At 40.3% G+C, this 19,080-nt stretch overlaps 1 protein-coding gene across 3 annotated transcripts in view; it reads left to right on the top strand.

Moving 5' to 3' along the window:
- PLA2G4F (phospholipase A2 group IVF) overlaps positions 1 to 19,080 on the top strand; it is a 224,317-nt gene that overhangs the window by 159,016 nt on the left and 46,221 nt on the right. For all 3 annotated transcript variants that reach the window (XM_073577857.1, XM_073577855.1, XM_073577856.1), the window contains 3 exons: positions 6,424 to 6,560; positions 7,116 to 7,338; positions 15,072 to 15,186. In XM_073577857.1, coding sequence (XP_073433958.1) covers positions 6,424 to 6,560; positions 7,116 to 7,338; positions 15,072 to 15,186 — 475 coding nt within the window. The remainder of the gene's footprint in view (positions 1 to 6,423; positions 6,561 to 7,115; positions 7,339 to 15,071; positions 15,187 to 19,080) is intronic.

A 19,080-nucleotide genomic window follows, 5' to 3' on the forward strand; every position in this document is an offset into this window, starting at 1 on the left:
TGCTTGCATGGTGGCGCTTCATTGTGTGAACTGAAAGAAAATGATATGAAAGTTTAAAAAAAAAAACAAAAAAAAACAACACATTTTGTATGTGTAATTCCCTGAAACTAATTATACGCAATTTTAAGTGTTTGCATGTCTACATTCCCTTATCTCAGAGTGTAACCAGTGATTGAAGGTGTGTAATATTTTGTGTAAACCCACTTTCTTTGTGGTTTGTAACTGAGTGTAACCAGTAATTGAAGGTGTGTAATTGCTGTGTATACCAGTTTGCATTCCCTGAAACTCTCACCGAGAGTGTAACCAGTGATTAAAGGTCTCACCGAGTGTAACCAGTGATTGAAGGCGTGTAGTGTGTAATTGCTGTGTATACCAGTGTTTGCATTCCCTGAAACTCTCAACAGAGTATGTAACCAGTGATTGAAGGTGTTTAATTTCTGTGTATACCCACTGTGTTTGCATGGTTTTGAATTCCCTGAAACTCAGTTGTGTATACCCATTTTTTCATGGTATGTTGCAATCTCACTTTTAACCACACTTGTATACCAAAACATTTTAATTACCTTTATGGTAACTTAATTTTACCTTTTTTAAAATGATACAAAGGAGATTTTTTCAAAACAATTTATTTATTTTTTTTTTTATTATTTTTTTTTCCAAAAAATAGGAGCTACTCTGCTCTTTATTTTAAATACCACAATACATGAAAAATAAAAAAACGCAAATTTACAACAGATACATTACAAAATTAAAATATTTAAAAAAAAACAAAAACAAACACGCATAACACACACACCCAGGCTACACACTCCAGGTGTCTTGCAGGTGGAAGATTTGCAGCGGAGTTTGAAATTCTATCAGTCAGGCTGGTGTTTGATGTCTGGTTCGGTGTCTTCAGTGTGGCTGTTGCCAGATGTCTGGGCCCAAACCACATACAATACCATTTAGGCCGGTTTCACATTTGCACTTTATAGCGCAGCGATTGCCTGCACACGTCCGCCACTAGTCCCCGCCTACTACCGCTCATGAACGCTTGCGATCTGCACACCCTATCTTTATCATAGGGTGCGCAGATGGTGCGCTGGCAGGATTTTACAGTGTGCTGCGCACTTTTGAAGGTGTGCCGTGCGCGCCAAAATGCAACATGCTGCGTTTGGCGCACAAGGGCACACCTTCAAAAGTGCGCAGCACACGGTAAAATCCTGCCAGCGCACCATCTGCGCACCCTATGATAAAGATAGGGTGCGCAGATCGCAAGCGTTCATGTGCGGTAGTAGGCGGGGACTAGTGGCGGACGTGTGCAGGCCATCGCTGCGCTATAAAGTGCAAATGTGAAATCGGCCTAAATGGTATTGAATGTGGTGTTATTGGGCCCAGACATCTACATCAAACACCAGCCTGACTGATAGGCTGGTGTTTGATGTAGATGTCTGGGCCCAATAACACCACATACAATACCATTTAGGCCGGTTTCACATTTGCACTTTATAGCGCAGCTATTTCCTGCACACGTCCGCCACTAATCCCCACCTACTAGCGCACATGAACGCTTGCAATCTGCGCACCCCATACTAAAGATAGGGTGTGCAGATCGCAAGCATCCATGTGTGCTAGTAGGCGGTGATGACCAGATGGGACGGGGATTAGTGGCGGACGTGTGCAGGTTATCACTGCGCTATAAAGTGCAAATATGAAACCAGCCTTACACCACACAATCACAGCAAGAAATACAATATTAAAGTTGTATGAAAATAACATGCAGTACACATGCAACAGAAAAAAAAAAAAGATGGAAAAAAAAAAAAAAAAATGCAACACACACACACATGCTCCAGGGGTCTTGCAGGTGGTAGACTTGCAGCTGTGCAGACAGGTTTTATAGCTCTAGTTCAATCTTCTATCAGGCAGGCTGCAGTCTCATATCTTGCTTGGCGTCTTCAGTGTTGCTGGTGCCGGATTGTCTGGGCCCAATTACACCACATACCATACACCACTCAATCGCAGCAATCACAGTATAAAAAATACAATATAATTACAGTTGTATGAAAATAAAAAGCAGTACACATGCAACAGAGAAAAAAAAAAAAATGGAAAAAAAAAATAAAAATGCGCACACACAGGCCACACACACACACACACACACACACACACACGCTCCAGGGGTCTTGCAGGTGGTAGACTTGCAGCTGGGCAGACAGGTTTTATAGCTCTAGTTGAATCTTCTGTCAGGCAGGCTGGAGTCGGATATCTTGCTTGGAGTCTTCAGTGTTGCTGGTGCCGGATTGTCTGGGCCCAATTACACCACATACCATACACCACTCAATCGCAGCAATCACAGCATAAAAAATACAATATAATTACAGTTGTATGAAAATAAAATGCAGTACACAAGCAACAGAAAAAAAAAATATAAAAAAAAAAACAGACATGCAACACTCGCAGACCACACACACACACACACACAGGCTACACACTTGCAGGCCATACACAGAAATGTCATAGGTATACTCACACTTGGTAAAGCTGGTACTGGCAGGCCTCTTGATAGCTGTGTGGCTGCAGGCTTGGTGGGTGTCTGGCAGGCTGGGTGGTCTGGCAGGCTTGCTTGGTGGTCTGGCAGGCTTGCTTGGTGGTCTGGCAGGCTTGCTTGGTGGTCTGGCTGGCTTGCTGTCTGGCTGCTACTGCATGTCTGGGCCCAATTAGCCCATCTTATATAGTTTTGGGACTGTCTGGAAAAGTATCTTTTTTTCTGGGCATGCGCAGTGCGATTTTGCGGATCCTGCCGGCGGATTCCGCAAAATCGCGGATCCCGGCGGATCCGCCGCCCATAGGAGCTCATTCTACCGCATGGCGGATGACGGCGGATCCGCCGTCATCCGCCATTTTGACGGCGAAAAAAAAGTTACATGCTCCGTCCCCCTCAGACAGAATCCGCAAAGAATTTTGCGGATCCGGCGAATATCGGACGCAACGGACGACCATCCGTCAAAATCCGCCACTAATGTATCCCAATGGGGAAAATGGCGGATCCGCAACAAGAAAAAGCGGATCCGCCAATTTCAAATTTTGGCGGATTTTGACTGATGGCAAAAAACTGAAGTGTGAAAGAGGCCTTAAAGGGATATAAAGGCAAACCATTAACCCTTCTATATCACCAGTATACAGGAGTGTTGAGTTAAATTTATGGCAAACGGAACTAATATTGTCCATTGGTGGATATGGACAAATTGTTGTCTGATCCTGGTATGGTCTCCATGAGGGGGGGGAGAGGATTGGGGTGGGGTTGTTTACTGGAAAAATGTAAAATGAGTGTGGATATATGACATGTAATATCCATTTCTAATGTGTTTGTGTTTAATAAAAATGTATCTGATTTAAAAAAAAAACAAAAAAAAAACCTGTCCTTAGCAATGGCAAGGAGATACTGGGAATTATTGACAGCCATCATCAAACTACATACCATACAGGAACCATACTGATAAAACGCAGCCAGTATATATAAACATTTACATCAGGTACCTTTTAGGCTATGTGCACACGTAGTTTTTTGGGTGTACGGATTTTGGAGAGAAAAGCACAGGTAAATCCGCAGGACAAAAGTCCTGCGGTTTATCTGCGGTTTTGCCTGCGGTTTTACACCTCATAATGGATGAGGTGTAAAACTGCAGCGTTTCTGCACCAAACAATTGACATGCTGCGGATTGTAAACGGCAGCAAAACCGCGTGGAAAATTTTTCTTTTTTCCCATTGAAAATAAAGGTACTGTACAACGCAGCAGAATCTGCTGCGTTTCCGCAGAGCCAAAACCGCTGCGGACATGCAGCAGATATCACTACGTGTGCACATACCCTTGATGACGTCCTCTGGAGTTGTCTTTCTTCTCATCTCCATCTTGTCTAGACACCATGATGACTTTTCACATTCACAGTTTCTGCAGATCTCCCTCTTCTCCGGTCTTTTGCAGCACATCCCCACCCAGTACCCTTAAAAATGAGTGATATTAAAATGCCCTTTTCAAAAAAAATTTGTCCATAGTACTTGGACGTTCCAACATGACTACGATCCAAAACAGAAGGCAAAGTCGACCTGCCATTGGCTACAGCAGAAAAAAGTGAAGGTTCTGGAGTGGCCTTCTCAGTCTCCTGACCTCAATACCATTGAGCCACTCTGGGGAGATCTCAAGCGTGCAGTTCATGCACAGCCCAGGAATTTACAGGAACTGGAGGCTTTTTGCCAAGAAGAGTGGGAAGCTTTACCATCTGAGAAAATAAAGAACCTCATCCACAACTACCACAAAAGACTTCACGCTGTCATTGATATTAGAGGGTGCAATACTTGGTATTAAGAAATGGGGTATGTAAACTTTTGATCAGGGTCATTTGGATGTTTTGGGCTGTCATTATGATTTAAAAAGAGAAAACAGTAGTTTGACAATAAATGGATTCACCCAACCACTAACCATGAGTGGAGAAAAATGTTTTGGTGTTATCATTCATATTTTCTGAAAAAAAGCCAAGAAAGCAAAAATTCTGCCGGGGTATGTAAACTTTTGAGCACAACTCTATTATATACTATTTGTAATTGTATTTATTTTATTCTAACATCTATTAATGAAAATGTCCCTTGTTCAGGGGACAAGCCCTTTAAGTTTGTTTCCATATGAAAATGTTCATTGTTACATTTGACAAGGAAAAACTTCCTCAATTGTAGCCTTTTTTTTTTATTTCAAAGTTGGCCTACGACTTTGTCCGCATTTTTAATTTTGGCACTTTGTGTATTTGAGTTTGACTTCTCTGGTCTAGGAGCTGAAAGAATGGCCCTTGTGAAGCCTAAGATTGGTCCTAGTCCCAGCCATCAGAAGGAATCAGCAGGCAGGTGATTGTCAATGTGCTTGGCTGCAGCTGAGGTGTGGGCTAAGGCTACTTTCACATTTCAGTTTTTTAGCAGCAGGCACGATGTGGCGAAATTTGTAAAAACCGGATCAGGCGCATCTTGCCACCGGATCCGGTTTTTCTCCCATAGACTTGCATTATCGCCGCATTGCGCTGCATGGCCTTGCGTCACGTCCGGCTTTTGCCGGATATGGCAAAAAGTGTCTGCCTGGCATCTGGAAAAACGTTTCATGTAACGTTTTTTATTCTGCCGGACCGCTTTTTTACACAGCGCATGCCCGGATTATGTTCGCTGGCATGAAATTTAACCCAGTGAGTGCGGAAAAAAATCTCTCTATCTCGTCATGCGATGTTCCTTTAAATTTTTGCTGCAGCGTATCCAGCCAAAAGAAGGATCCGGTGTCAGCGTTTTCTGCCGGATCCGGTATTGCGACTATTCACGGCACAACGCCGGATTACAAAACCTGAAATGTGAACGTAGCCTAAGCGTCCCATTGATGTTTCTGGAAAGACTTGCTGTGCTCCTCAGGCCTCAGTGTGGCCAGCATCAAGCAGGCAGTGTTGCAGTGCAAACTATGCACCAGGGCTCCTGGGCTATGAAATCTCCTTCTCCTGTGGAATACCATACCTTCTTAAGAAGATATCTCCTGTTTTCAGCTAGTTTCAGGAAGGGATGGTTTGGATTAGTCATCTATTTGGAGCTCTTGTAATAAGCAGCCACGCAAGATGCCCTGCCCCCGGAAATATGTGTTTTTTTTATTAAACTGATTGGAGGCACCTAGTGATGGGCGGTCCAGCTCTTTTTGCTGATCTGGCTCTGCTCACCAATAAGAATTGGTATCATCTTTGGTCACCTGGATCAGACATGGATGATCCTAGCTGATGCTGATGTTTGTTTTTCATATAACGCATCTACAAAAATAACTACTTAAATGGAACTGATCTGGTCCCTTAACCATTGCAACCCCCCAACTGTAGAGTTATCTGAATTGTCCACGGCATTGTAATAAGCATTTGACGTTCTACAGTAAAATTTGTATGGTTTTTTTTTTAAAAGTACTTTTAATCTGCAGCTCAACATGTAAATGAGCCAGGACTAGCCCTGTGGGCGTCACATACACCAGACTAGTCCTGCCTTGGATCCTCAAATCTTGCCATCGCAAGGCATGATTGACCTTGTGGATACAATCCACTTCATGGTAGTACTGCTGGCACTACACATGTCCTCCAGCAGAGTTTGAGCATACGCACTTCAGGTCCATTCTGACTCTCCTTATAGAGCCTCACTTCCAGAGTTTGATGGGATTCCCAGTGCTCTGACACCCAGCAGTTAGCGAGTTATCAGCTATGCTAAGAATTCGGGATAACTTTCAGTTGTGTGAAATCCTTTTTTTTATTATTAGTTATTATTTATTTATTTTTAAGCTATCTTAGCATTTTTCCTGAATTAGTTTTACTATTGACACATGCAAAAGAAATAGAAACGTCTATACAACTGTGTCATTCATAAACCTTTTTGACTTATTAACAGGTTCCTGTAGTTGCCGTTCTAGGTTCTGGTGGGGGAGCGAGAGCAATGACTTCATTCTACGGCAGTCTAAAAGGCCTTCAGGATCTTAAGCTACTAGATAGCATCACTTACTTATCTGGGGTATCTGGATCAACATGGTATGATATTAATATATTTTCATGGGTACTTTGTAAATATGGTTTATAGAGTAAATGAAAGATACGCACAAAGCATTAGCATGTTTTGTATTCCCATCCTGTCTCCAGATTGGCTGAATAATTACAAACGTCATGTATCCCCTTTCATAGGTTTACTACGTGTACACAACTACATCAGCATCTAGTCAGGTTGAAATTTGTTGGTGACCAAACAGAGAAAAATTGAGTTAATGAAATTTTTAATGCATGTTCATAAAACTTCTGAAAACTATATATATTGTTGCTTGAAATTTTGTGAACCATTTACAATTAGGAGATAATTTTTTTAATTAATAGGAGGACAATCAGGTGTGATTCAGCAACCTGTTTTATGTAACTATTAGATATCTGTCATAGGCTGATCTTCATAACATGCATAAATATGGAAAATTCTGAAGGGTTAAAACACTTTTTAAGCACTGCTGTAATTGCTATATGTTAAATGTAACTGTTTTAATAATTAAAACTTTGTAAAAATGAAATGTTTCAATACTTTACTTACACTGTTCATATTAGGTGTATGTCCACACTTTATGAAGATCCAGATTGGTCGCGTAAAGATCTTAAGGACCCTATAAACAGGGCACGGAAATCTATGACATCCAACAAGGCTGGGGCATTTTCTGCTGAAAGGATTAAGCACTGTTCACAAGAGCTGATGGCCTTGGAGAGAGATGGACACAAAGTAAATTTCAGCGACGTGTGGGGTCTTGTGTTGGAGTATTTTCTTCACCAAAAGGTACAATATTGCTAGGGTACACAACCTTATTTTTTATCTGGTTTGTGCCATTTATTGCAAAGAACTACGTAATAATAAAAGCTATACCTAATGAAAAGATGAACAGTGAAAACCAATAAAATTAAGTATTCTTATTCATAGAACACATGGTGAGTTGCTTTTAGGGGTTGTCTGAGTTAATTATGTTGTGTTAATTACTTTGTAAATGTTTATTTTCAATAAAAATTGACAACTATAAAAATAAATATGTCCACAGGCAGCAGAACTGCGACTTTAAGAGAATAAGATATACTCACTACATCCAGAATCTTCCCTGCTGGCCGTTTGTTTACATTGGCTGCAGATGTCACAGCCCAAGTGATGCTGCAGCCATAGAATCATAGAATGGTAGAGTTGGAAGGGACCTCCTGGGTCATCTGGTCCTACCCCCTGCTCAAAGCAGGATTTACTAAATCATCCCAGACAGATGTCTGTCCAGCCAATGTTTGAAGCCTTCCATTGAAGGAGAACACACCACCTCTCGTGGCATCCTATTCCACTCATTGATCACCCTGTCAAAAAGTTTTCAGTTTCATCCCATTGCTTATAGTCTTTCCTTGTACAAATGACAATAAAGATGATCTTTCTACAATGTGACAGCCCTTGAGATATTTGTAGACAGCTATTAAGTCTCCTCTTAGCCTTCTTTTTTGCAAGCTAAACATTCCCAAATCCTGTAACCGTTCCTCATAGGACATGGTTTGCAGACCGGTCACCATTCTGGTCGCTCTTCTCTGAACTTGCTCCAGTTTGTTGATGTCTCTTTTTAAAATGTGGTGCCCAAAACTGGACACAGTATTCCAGATGAAGTCTGACCAAACTGGAGTAGAGGGAAATAATGACTTCACGTGATCTAGACTGTATGCTTCTTTTAGTACATCCCAGAATTGTATTTGCCTTTTTTGCTGCTGCATCACACTGTTGTCTCATGTTCAGTCTGTGATCTATTAGTATACCGAAGTCTTTTTCACATGTGCTGTTGCTTAGTCCTATTCCTCTCATTCTGTATATTGTGGTGTAGTAACCACTGAGTCCGCTAGGGGGCAATGTGTGGATGTCCCAGGAGAAAGGATGAATGGCAGAATACGGAATGGCCGATATGTATCCCAAAGTGGGTGGCTTTTGGATGGAGACTTATGTGTTGTTCAGCAATGATATTGCTGAGGTGTTGCTTCAATGTATAAGGGAGAAGTGTCCAGGTAACTAGAGAAATGGGCTGGCCTGGTTACCTACAAACCCACCCAGGGGTGTGTTTAAGAGTGGCATAATAAAGTATATGTGTGGCTGTGTGTAATAGGACCTTTAGTGAGGTCATAGCCATGTGATCACCTGTGGGTGTGGTTATGGACCATATAAGGTACCTGAGGTCCAGTCACATGAGAGAGAGTGCATGGATCTGATTGGGCCATGTGGAAGGTCCCGGCAGGCCTATGTGGAGGAAGGTGTGCTACCTTCCTGAAGACCACGTGCTGAGGCTGCTGACCCGGGGAGGCCTATGTATATTGGCTGTATGTGAGGTCGGATAAGCCTCCTGGGTTTGCTGAGGCTCCAGGACTGAGCCTGAAATCATGGACACTTATGCTTGCTTTTGCCTGAGCTAAAGGCTATTTCTTATGTTATGTGATGGTTTATGGGTTATGGAGCAATAAACCCTATGAACTTTTAAAGGAACGTGCCTCCTGGTTGTCTCCCGTCGCACCTAAGCGAGTTGAATCCCTAGAATATGTTATTTTCATTTTTATTGCCAAGATGTAGTACTTTGCATTTTTCCCTGTTAAAAACTATTCTGTTAGTTGTTGTCCACTGCTCCAGTTTATATCTTTTTGAATCCTCTCTCTCTCTTCTCTAGTATTAGCTATCCCTCCTAGCTTTGCGTCATCAGCAAATTTAATCAGTTTACCCTCAATTCCTTCATCTAAATCATTGATAAAGATGTTGAACAATACAGGGCCCAGGACAAAACCCCGTGGTACCCCACTTGAGACATTCTTCCAACTGGATGTGCAGCCATTTACAACCACTCTTTGGGTCAGATCACTAAGCCAGTTATGAATCCACCTAACTGTTGCCTTGTCCATTCCATGCTTAGTCATTTTGTCAATATGGATGGTGTGAGATACTTTGTCAAATGCTTTGCTGAAGTCAAGATATACTATATTTACAGCATTTCCCTGATCCACCCAGTCAGTGATTCTGTCATAGAAAAAAATTAATTTAGTCTGACATGACTTATTAGTTACAAACTCATGCTGACTTTGGTTAATCACTTCATTCTTATCCAGTTACTTACATACCTGTTGTTTAATAATTTGTTCAAAGATCTTTCCTGGTATAGAAGTCAGACTTCACCGGCCTATAGTTCCCTGGGTTCACCATCTTCCCCTTTTTAGGAACAACATTTGCTCTTCTCCAGTCTTCTGGGACTTCTCCTGTTCTTCAAGAATTTTCAAAGATTATGGAGAGTGGTTCAAAAATTTCTTCTGCTATCCCCTTCAGTACTCTGGAGTGTAATTCATCTGAACCTGGAAACTTGAATTCATTTATGTCAGCTATGTGTTTCCTCACTATCTTTCTGTTTATAGATATCCTGGATTCTTCTGTTCCTTTAATAGGACAGTGAAGATCAGTTGATGTTACATTTCATTTCTGAGAGAAAACAGATGCAAATTAGGAATTTAAAAGTTTGGCACTCTCAACATCCTTTCTTACCATTTCCTCATTTTCATCCTGTAAAAAAATCCTATAGCAACTTTGACTTTTTTTTTACTTTTGACATATCCCCAAAATCCTTTTTTATTGCTTTTGATGTCTCTTGCAATCCTTAATTCATTGTCCGCTTTAGATAATCTGATTCGTGCCCTACAGCCAATCATTGATGTCAGCGGTATACAGCTTGAGACTGCTGAAACCAGTGATTATTCAGGTTAGGAAATACGGGCTGTGATATATCTGCAGCAGGCTCGGACTGGCCCACAGGGTAACAGGGGAATCCCCAGGTGGGCCCCTGTCCAATGTGGGCTCCCAACTCCACTGTATGAGCAGTACTTGAATAAAAAAATAAAAAAATTGATCAACATTATGTTTATTAAATACCCTTATTACTATTATTACTTTTATGCATTATTTGCAGTTTATTTTTTACTTTTTATTTCAGGATATTTGTGCTTTTTGCTTTTTATGTGCAGTACTTGGCATTATTGACTTGATTCACTCTGTACAGAAATAAACAGCATATAATCATTCATTAACCAAACTACCCAGTTTATTTTTATATAGAAATATGGGTACATATGTGAACAAGGGTATTTTATTATTTGTATGCAGGTGAAAAGTGGGCCCTTCCCCAAAGTCAGTGTTACTGGTGGGCCCTCAGCACCCCAGTCCGATACTGATCTGCAGTGAGTGTAAACAGACCAGGGAGAAAATCTGGAACTATATATATATATATATATCCCATTTTATTTTCTTAATTTTGACAGGCAGCAATACTTCTAAAATAACGTTGCCTACTTAAAGAGTAACCGTTCTTTTTAATTTTTTATTTAATAAATCAATGGTACACATGAAAATAACCAACTGAGAAAAGTAAATTTTTCTGATAAGGTATATTGCAAACTTGCTTATTTTTATGTGTGCTATTGAATGATTAAATAAAAATTAAAACAGTTACTCTTTAAGGAGTGACTTCCTCTAGAAGAAAAAGCCTCTGGATTATGTAAAATAATCCATGAAAATATATTTAGCTATGGTTTACAGACATTCCACACATGCCAGAAGGCGATCAGTAATGACAGCGGTGTGCTGAGGATTTTATACCTAGTTTTACACTATTTCAGAAAAAATCTAAATCTTCTATTTTAATCTACATTTCACTCCACAACTTCTATACTGATCTGTGTTTATTATACTGTAACATGGCTTTCTGTAACAACACCCCAAAGCCAAGGTTGCTCTCCTGTAGGCTGGGGGGCTTTATGGCAGCATCTGTTGTGCAACAGCAATTCTCAGTCAAGTTAATTTGTGCAGCTTGTTTGCAACATACTGTTACATTTACTTTCTAGAGCTGCATTTTTTATTTTTATTGCAAACAAGTGGCAAAAGAAAATGACATATTTTGAAACATTTCTGACTCTGTGGTAGTCTTAAGAGGTTGCTTGTTGCAGTAGCTTGCATGTGGTAGTACACAGGGCTGCCACTAGGAATTTTGGGGCCCCAAACTAACAAAATTTTTAGGCCCCCTTGAGACTCCACCCCACCTCCAACTCTCAAAGCTTCCACTGTCCCACTGCCCATTCATAGAAAAACTCCACATGTGCACCATGTCCTCACCAATCACAAATTATCCGTTTCCATCTTAACACCATGTCGCATACATGGACAGTAATTTTTATTTTGGCTAAAAGATTTTTTTTTTTTTTAAGCCGCCACCAAGACAAGGTAGACTCTTTTGGCTGGGAGCCCTATTCTACTCTAACCTATTAAATATTTGTTAAAATATCCTGTACTCTTTTTAGGTATATTTTTATTTATAATTCTTTAATGGAATGCGTCACATACATTTTTTTAAATGACCATTAATACCACAAGGGACAAATACCGTCACACCATGGCCAGACCACCTATTACCACCACATTAGTGACTGAATAATACCACATACAGGCGCCAAATACGGCCACACCATGGCCGGACAACATATTTCTACCCCATAGTGACCAATAATACCACATACAAGGGACAAATACAGCCACAGCATGACCAGACCACATATTACCACCACATAGTGACCGAATACTACAATACTGATCATTAATAAAAAAAAACAATACTAATGCCATTATACACAGGAGCTTTGTATATAGTACACAATGTATAGTGTCAGTGTGCAGCTAATACAGTGATCACCAGTGACATTATACACAGGAGCTCTATATAATTTATAGTGTACTGGTAAATCAATGATCACCAGTGACAACATACACAGGAGCTCTGTATAAAGTGTCAGTGTACAGGTACCAGTGACATTATACACAGGAGATCTGTATATAGTTTATAGTGTACAGGTAAATCAGTGATCACAAGTGACATTATACACAGGAGATCTCTATATACAGTCATATGTTAAAGTTTGGGCACCCCTATTAATGTTAACCTTTTTTCTTTATAACAATTTTGGTTTTTGAAACAGCTATTTCAGTTTCATATATCTAATAACTGATGGACTCAGTTATATTTCTGGTTTTAAATGAGGTTTATTGTACTAACAGAAAATGTGCAATCTGCATTTAAACAAAATTTGACCGGTGCAAAAGTATGGGCACCTCAACATAAAAGTGACATTAATATTTCGTAGATCCTCCTTTTGCAAAAATAACAGCCTCTAGTCGCTTCCTGTAGCTATTAATGAGTTCCTGGATCCTGGATGAAGGTATTTGTGACCATTCCTTTTTACAAAACAATTCCAGTTCAGTTAAGTTTGATGGTCGCCGAGCATGGACAGCCCGCTTCAAATCATCCCAGAGATGTTCAATAATATTCAGGTCTGGGGACTGGGATGGCCATTCCAGAACATTGTAATTGTTCCTCTGCATAAATGCCTGAGTAGATTTGGAGCGGTGTTTTGGATCATTGTCTTGCTGAAATATCCATCCCCTGCGTAACTTCAACTTCGTCACTGATTCTTGCACATTATCGTCAAGAATCTGCTGATACTGAGTTGAATCCATGCGACCCTCAACTTTAACAAGATTCCCAGTGCCGGCATTGGCCACACAGCCCCAAAGCATGATGGAACCTTCACCAAATTTTACTGTGGGTAGCAAGTGTTTTTCTTGGAATGCTGTGTTTTTTAGCCTCCATGCATAACGCCTTTTTGTGTGACCAAACAACTCAATCTTTGTTTCATCAGTCCACAGGACCTTCTTCCAAAATGTAACTGGCTTGTCCAAATGTGCTTTTGCATACCTCAGGCGACTCTGTTTGTGGCGTGCTTGCAGAAACGGCTTCTTTCGCATAACTCTCCCATACAGCTTCTCCTTGTGCAAAGTGCGCTGTATTGTTGACCGATGCACAGTGACACCATCCGCAGCAAGATGATGCTGCAGGTCTTTGGAGGTGGTCTGTGGATTGTCCTTGACTGTTCTCACCATTCTTCTTCTCTGCCTTTCTGATATTTTTCTTGGCCTGCCACTTCTGGCCTTAACAAGTACTGTACCTGTGTTCTTCCATATCCTTACTATGTTCCTCACAGTGGAAACTGACAGGTTAAATCTCTGAGACAACTTTTTGTATCCTTCCCCTGAAAAGCTATGTTGAATAATCTTTGTTTTCAGATCATTTGAGAGTTGTTTTGAGGAGCCCATGATGCCACTCTTCATAGGAGAATCAAATAGGAGAACTACTTGCAAGTGGCCACCTTAAATACCTTTTCTCATGATTTGATACACCTGGCTATGAAGTTCAAAGCTCAATGAGGTTACAAAACCAATTTAGTGCTTCAGGAAGTCAGTAAAAAGTAGTTAGGAGTGTTCAAATCAAGAAAATGATAAGGGTGCCCATACATTTGCACCGGTCAAATTTTGTTTAAATGCAGATTGCACATTTTCTGTTAGTACAATAAACCTCATTTGAATCCAGAAATATAACTGAGTCCATCAGTTATTAGATATATGAAACTGAAATAGCTGTTGCAAAAACCAAAATTGTTATAAAGAAAAAAGGTTAACATTAATAGGGGTGCCCAAACTTTAACATATGACTGTAGTCAGTGTACAGGTAATACAGTTATCACCAGTGACATTATACACAGGAGATCTGTATATAGGTTATGGTGTACAGGTAAATCAGTGATCACCAGTGACATTATACACAGGAGATCTGTATATAGTGTCAGTGTACAGGTAATAAAGTAATTACCAGTGACATTATACACAGGATCTCTGTAGATAGTGTATAGTCAGTGTACAGGTAACACACTGACTCACCTGTGGCGTCTAGTTGAAGCCCTTCATCTTCATCCAGAGCAGACCGTCATCACTTCTTCCAGCCAAGACTCATCACTTCAAAAAATAACTTCAATAGTAGTGGAATGTACCCCCATAGTGATATAGAAAACATACACTGGACTATTGATTTATGCACAGATTATTGAAAGTTTAGATATGCTTTAAGTAGTACTTGCCTTAATCCTGTTTTCTTGTTCATGCTAACAGTTCTTGATATGAGTGCAGGGCTGCACACATTCATCATCAGTGCTTATTTGCTCTGATCTGTAGAGGAGCATGTACATAAAGTACAACAGAGATTCACCCCGACTGAAAACAGAGATCCTTAGATCAGAAACAGAACAGACATTTATAAGACATTTCATAACTTTCCCAAATTTTTATGAAAAATATTCAGCACATCCTTCATTGTACTACTGTACCCAATTTATTATATATTTTAGGAGTCAGTCCATTTTATACTAACTCCACAACTCTGACTCCGACTCCACAGCCCTGGCCTTTTTCCAAAGTGACCTTATTCCATTCTTGAGTCAGAGTCTGCTTTAGCAAATAAGTAATTTTCCTTAAAAATAAGACTTTCACAAGGGCAAAATACAGCTTTTTAACTTATGTTGCTGTAGTTGTGAAAGACAATGCACATTATTAGGCCAGAAGCAATGCATTTGCATCCCATTTTCCTTGTATTGCAGGATAATCCAGCGAAACTCTCAGACCAGCAGAACGGTGTATGCAGGGGTCAGAATCCTTATCCCATCTATGCTGGAGTAAATGTCAGAGTGAATATCAGTGGCGGAGACTTTGCAGGTATAGGATTTTTTGAAACCTTGCATATTCTTTCTGGTTAGATAGTTTGAAAAAAGAAAAACTCAAAAGTGCAGGCCATTTGGTGTCTTCCTTCTGCTTAACTTGCTGTCCGCTCCTGGCTGTCACGTTATGAAATCTGTCTCTAGCAGCAGAGATTATAGGTAATGGGGGCAAATCTTTGTCTCCCTGCTGCTACTCTCTTTTCTGGCAGACTGTGTGCCATAACTTAGAAAGGGACTATGCTGCAGACAAGTCGTTGTACAATAGCTGCTACAAATTGACTCTTCAGAGAGGAAGAGGACTAGAACCATAGTGTCACCTATTGGAAGTAGCAAACCTAAAAGTCAATATTGACCCTCTAATGAGCCTTGCCATCTGCCTTAAGACAAAAGCCAAAACCAGAATCTCAATTTGCAGACACTGTGTTTCGAATTAAAGCCCCTCACCAGTATGAAGTGTGATATCTGGTTTGCCTGGGTGAGAGGCGTCTGACCGCAAGGCTCGTTAGAGGGTCAGTATTGACTTTTAGGATTGCTACTTCCAATAGGTAGTAGAAAACAAAAAGCAAAAAACACAAATATCCTAAAATGAAAAAGTAAAAAATAAACTGCAAATAATGCATAAAGGTAATAATAATAAGGATATTTAGTAAACCTAATTTTGATCAAAATAATGTACAAGCCATCCCGCCACATTCAGTAGCGTTCTATTATACTTCCTCTCTGAAGAAATGATTTGCATATTGCCCAGAGGAGCAATTTGGTTATAAGTCTCCACATCTTGGCATGTCAGGCTTGACATGTCAATCTCCGCAAGGTTAAGCATTACCCCTTGGATTACAATAGCAGCTGAAATACATACTAGGTAATGAGGGGAAAGCAAGTTCCAGCACCTAAAGTGATGGCAAAATGTTGAAAAGAACAGACTGTCCACTCCAAAAAGTGTGGATGGCAAATGACTGAGCAAAAGAATCGGATAGTTCCTAACATATATGATTTTTATGTGCACCAAAAACCGTTTTGATTTGAAGGAAATGGCTGCAATACAATGAGCTTGGTTCCTTAAAGAAGCACCCTCATCAATTTTTTTTTTATCCTCTTAATATAGTGCAGTAATCATATTATATGACACTGTACTTATAATTGCTCATTTTACCTTTTTACCCAGTTAATTCTTCTCTTTTCCATTAGGTCTATGACATCACGTGATTAAAAACTGACTAGCTGAATCACTCTAAGCTCTATGTAGAAACAGGGTTCTATTTTCCCTATATGATCTGGGTCAGGAGTTGAAGAGGGGAATGACTCATTCAAGGAAAAGAGACCTCCTGTTTCTACATAGAGCTTAGAATTATTCATATACTTAGGCTGCTTTCACACGTCGCATTTTTTCGCGGTGGTTTTTAACGCGCGATTTTGCCGCAAAAAAAAGCATCCCATGCAATCCTATGGGATTCCGCAATGCTGTGCAAATACTGCGGATTTTCCCGCGGCGGAATTGCATCACGGAAAAATCCACAGCATGCTCATTATTTTGCGGAATCGCGGCAATTCCGCCCACATAGGAATGCATTGTTCTGCTTACTTTCTGCATGTGGCTGTGCCCACCAAGCAAAGAGTAAGCAGAATATTTGCGGATGGTACCCACGGTCCGGAGGAGAGGAGACTGTCCTCTGGGCTGTGGGTACCATATCCCTGTAAAAAATAGAATTAAAATTAAAAAAATCGGGTTATATTCACCTTCCGATGTCCCACGCAGCGTCCCCAGGCTTCAGCGATACACGCGGCAGGTCCCGTTCGCAGTAATGCATTGCGATAATGACCTTTGCTGACTTTGCTGTCTCACGATACTGTAGCGGTCTCGCGAGACCGCGACGTCATCAAAGGTCATTGCCGCAATGCATCACTTGGAACGGGACCTGCCGGAGCATCACGGAGGCCTGGGGACGCTGCAAGGGACATCGGAAGGTGAATATAACCCGATTTATTTTTTTTTATTTTTAACATTAGATCTTTTTACTGATGTCGCATAGGCAGCCTCAATAGTAAAAAGTTGGTCACACTCGTCAAACACTATGTTTGACGAGTGTGACCGACCTGTCAATCATTTCTCCAAGCGATGCTACAGATCGCTTGGAAAACGCTAGCATTCTGCAAGCTAATTACGCTTGCAAATCGCTAGTTTTTCTGCGGGAAAATCACGGGAATTTAAAATGCGATTTTCCTGCAGAATGGAATTCCGGAATTCTTGCGGTAACTTCCGCGGGAGTTCCGCAACGTGTGAACCCAGCCTTAGTCTTTAATCATGTGATGTCATAGACCTTATGGAGAAGAGAAGAATTAACTGGGTAGAAAGGCAAAATAAGCATTTGTAAGTACACCGTGATATATAATATGATGACTGCAATATATTAAGAGAATAAAAACTTTGATATTAGTGCTTATTTAAGACTGGCGTTGTGCATGTGAATCTTAGGCCTGTTACACACTTCCGTTTTTTCAAATCCGTCAAAATCCGTTGGTTTCCGTAAAAAAACGGATCCGCCATTTTTTTGCAGGATCCGTTTTTTGTCCCATAGACTTCCATTAGCGGTTACCGCGGATCCGTCAAAAAAACGGATCCGTTTTTAAAAAAACGGATCCGTTTGCATCAGTTTCCGTCAAAAAAACGGAAACGGATCCGTTTGGCGGACACAAAAACGGAAGTGTGAAACAGGCCTAATTGAACAAGACCACTGGAGTAAGGTGCCTCTAATTCATTAAGAAGAGCTCGCCACTTAATGAATTGGGCACACCTTACAACTGCCGTGCGACTCCACCAGAAATGTTAGATTATTCAGGAAGTGGAATACATACTGTATATGGAAAAATTTACGTCACTAAACAGTGGCGCAAATTTTGGTAACTTAGCTGGGCACAGCCATGCCTCGTCATGTCCTGCCCATTTTGACTAAGCTAGCCAGAACTGACAAAAAAAAGCCAAAAGTTGCAAAATTTTTCCTCGACTTTTAGTTTTGCAAATATTTTAGAACATTTGAAGGTGCTGTACGGCAGTAAACTAGGAAAAAATGGTCTAGTAGTCTAGTTTTTGGTGTTTTCCCTTTTTTTTTTCATTCTTAAGTTGCACCTTTTTAAAAGTCTATGTGATATGGGTTCACGTGGCTGATTCATCAATTGCGACTTGTTAAAAAGTCACAGATGTAGTTGAAATCTACTCCATAGTCCACTGAAATAATTTTAAGCATGCAAGATATTGGCACATATTTTATAGGTGTATGTGACTTTTCGTGCTAAACAAATTGCAAAACAGGATAAAATTAAACATAAAGAGCATTTTTGATTTTCCACAAAAAACATGAACCATATACCTCATTTTGAAGAATTTGGCACAAAAACATTCTTGAATATCACAAGAAAAGAAAGGCGGCTTTAAAAAAAAAAAAAAAAAAAAAATCTGAATCTGGCCCTTAATCCCTATATCTATCAAGCTGTATATTATATGCATCTTTCGGTGGGCCTTAAGAATTTCTTCTAACAATTAGATATCATTCTTCAATTTAAAGACGTTGTTCAATATGTAAAAAAAAAAAATCAGATAGATGTTCTTAAAATGGAGCCATTCTCATTCATTGATTCAGCGCAGTCTGAATAGATTATCCTCATTCTCCTGACTGCAGATGCCTGTGATTGAGGTTAGTGGTCAGGTGAGTGGAACGGCGTATGTCATAGACCTATCCAGTGACGCACAGTTTGTCACCTGTTGCGCTTGGCCATTAGGTGACAAAAAAAGCGACTTAATCAGTACTTTTCGCCCTAGCGTAGGCCATCATATTCTGTGAACATAACCACTTTAAATTTTAGTTTTCTATTAGAAATTCTCTGATTGTTACTTTGT

This window comes from Dendrobates tinctorius, unplaced genomic scaffold, assembly GCF_039654945.1.
Source record: "Dendrobates tinctorius isolate UK_male_01 unplaced genomic scaffold, ASM3965494v1 ptg000057l, whole genome shotgun sequence".
Classification (NCBI taxonomy): domain Eukaryota; kingdom Metazoa; phylum Chordata; class Amphibia; order Anura; family Dendrobatidae; genus Dendrobates; species Dendrobates tinctorius.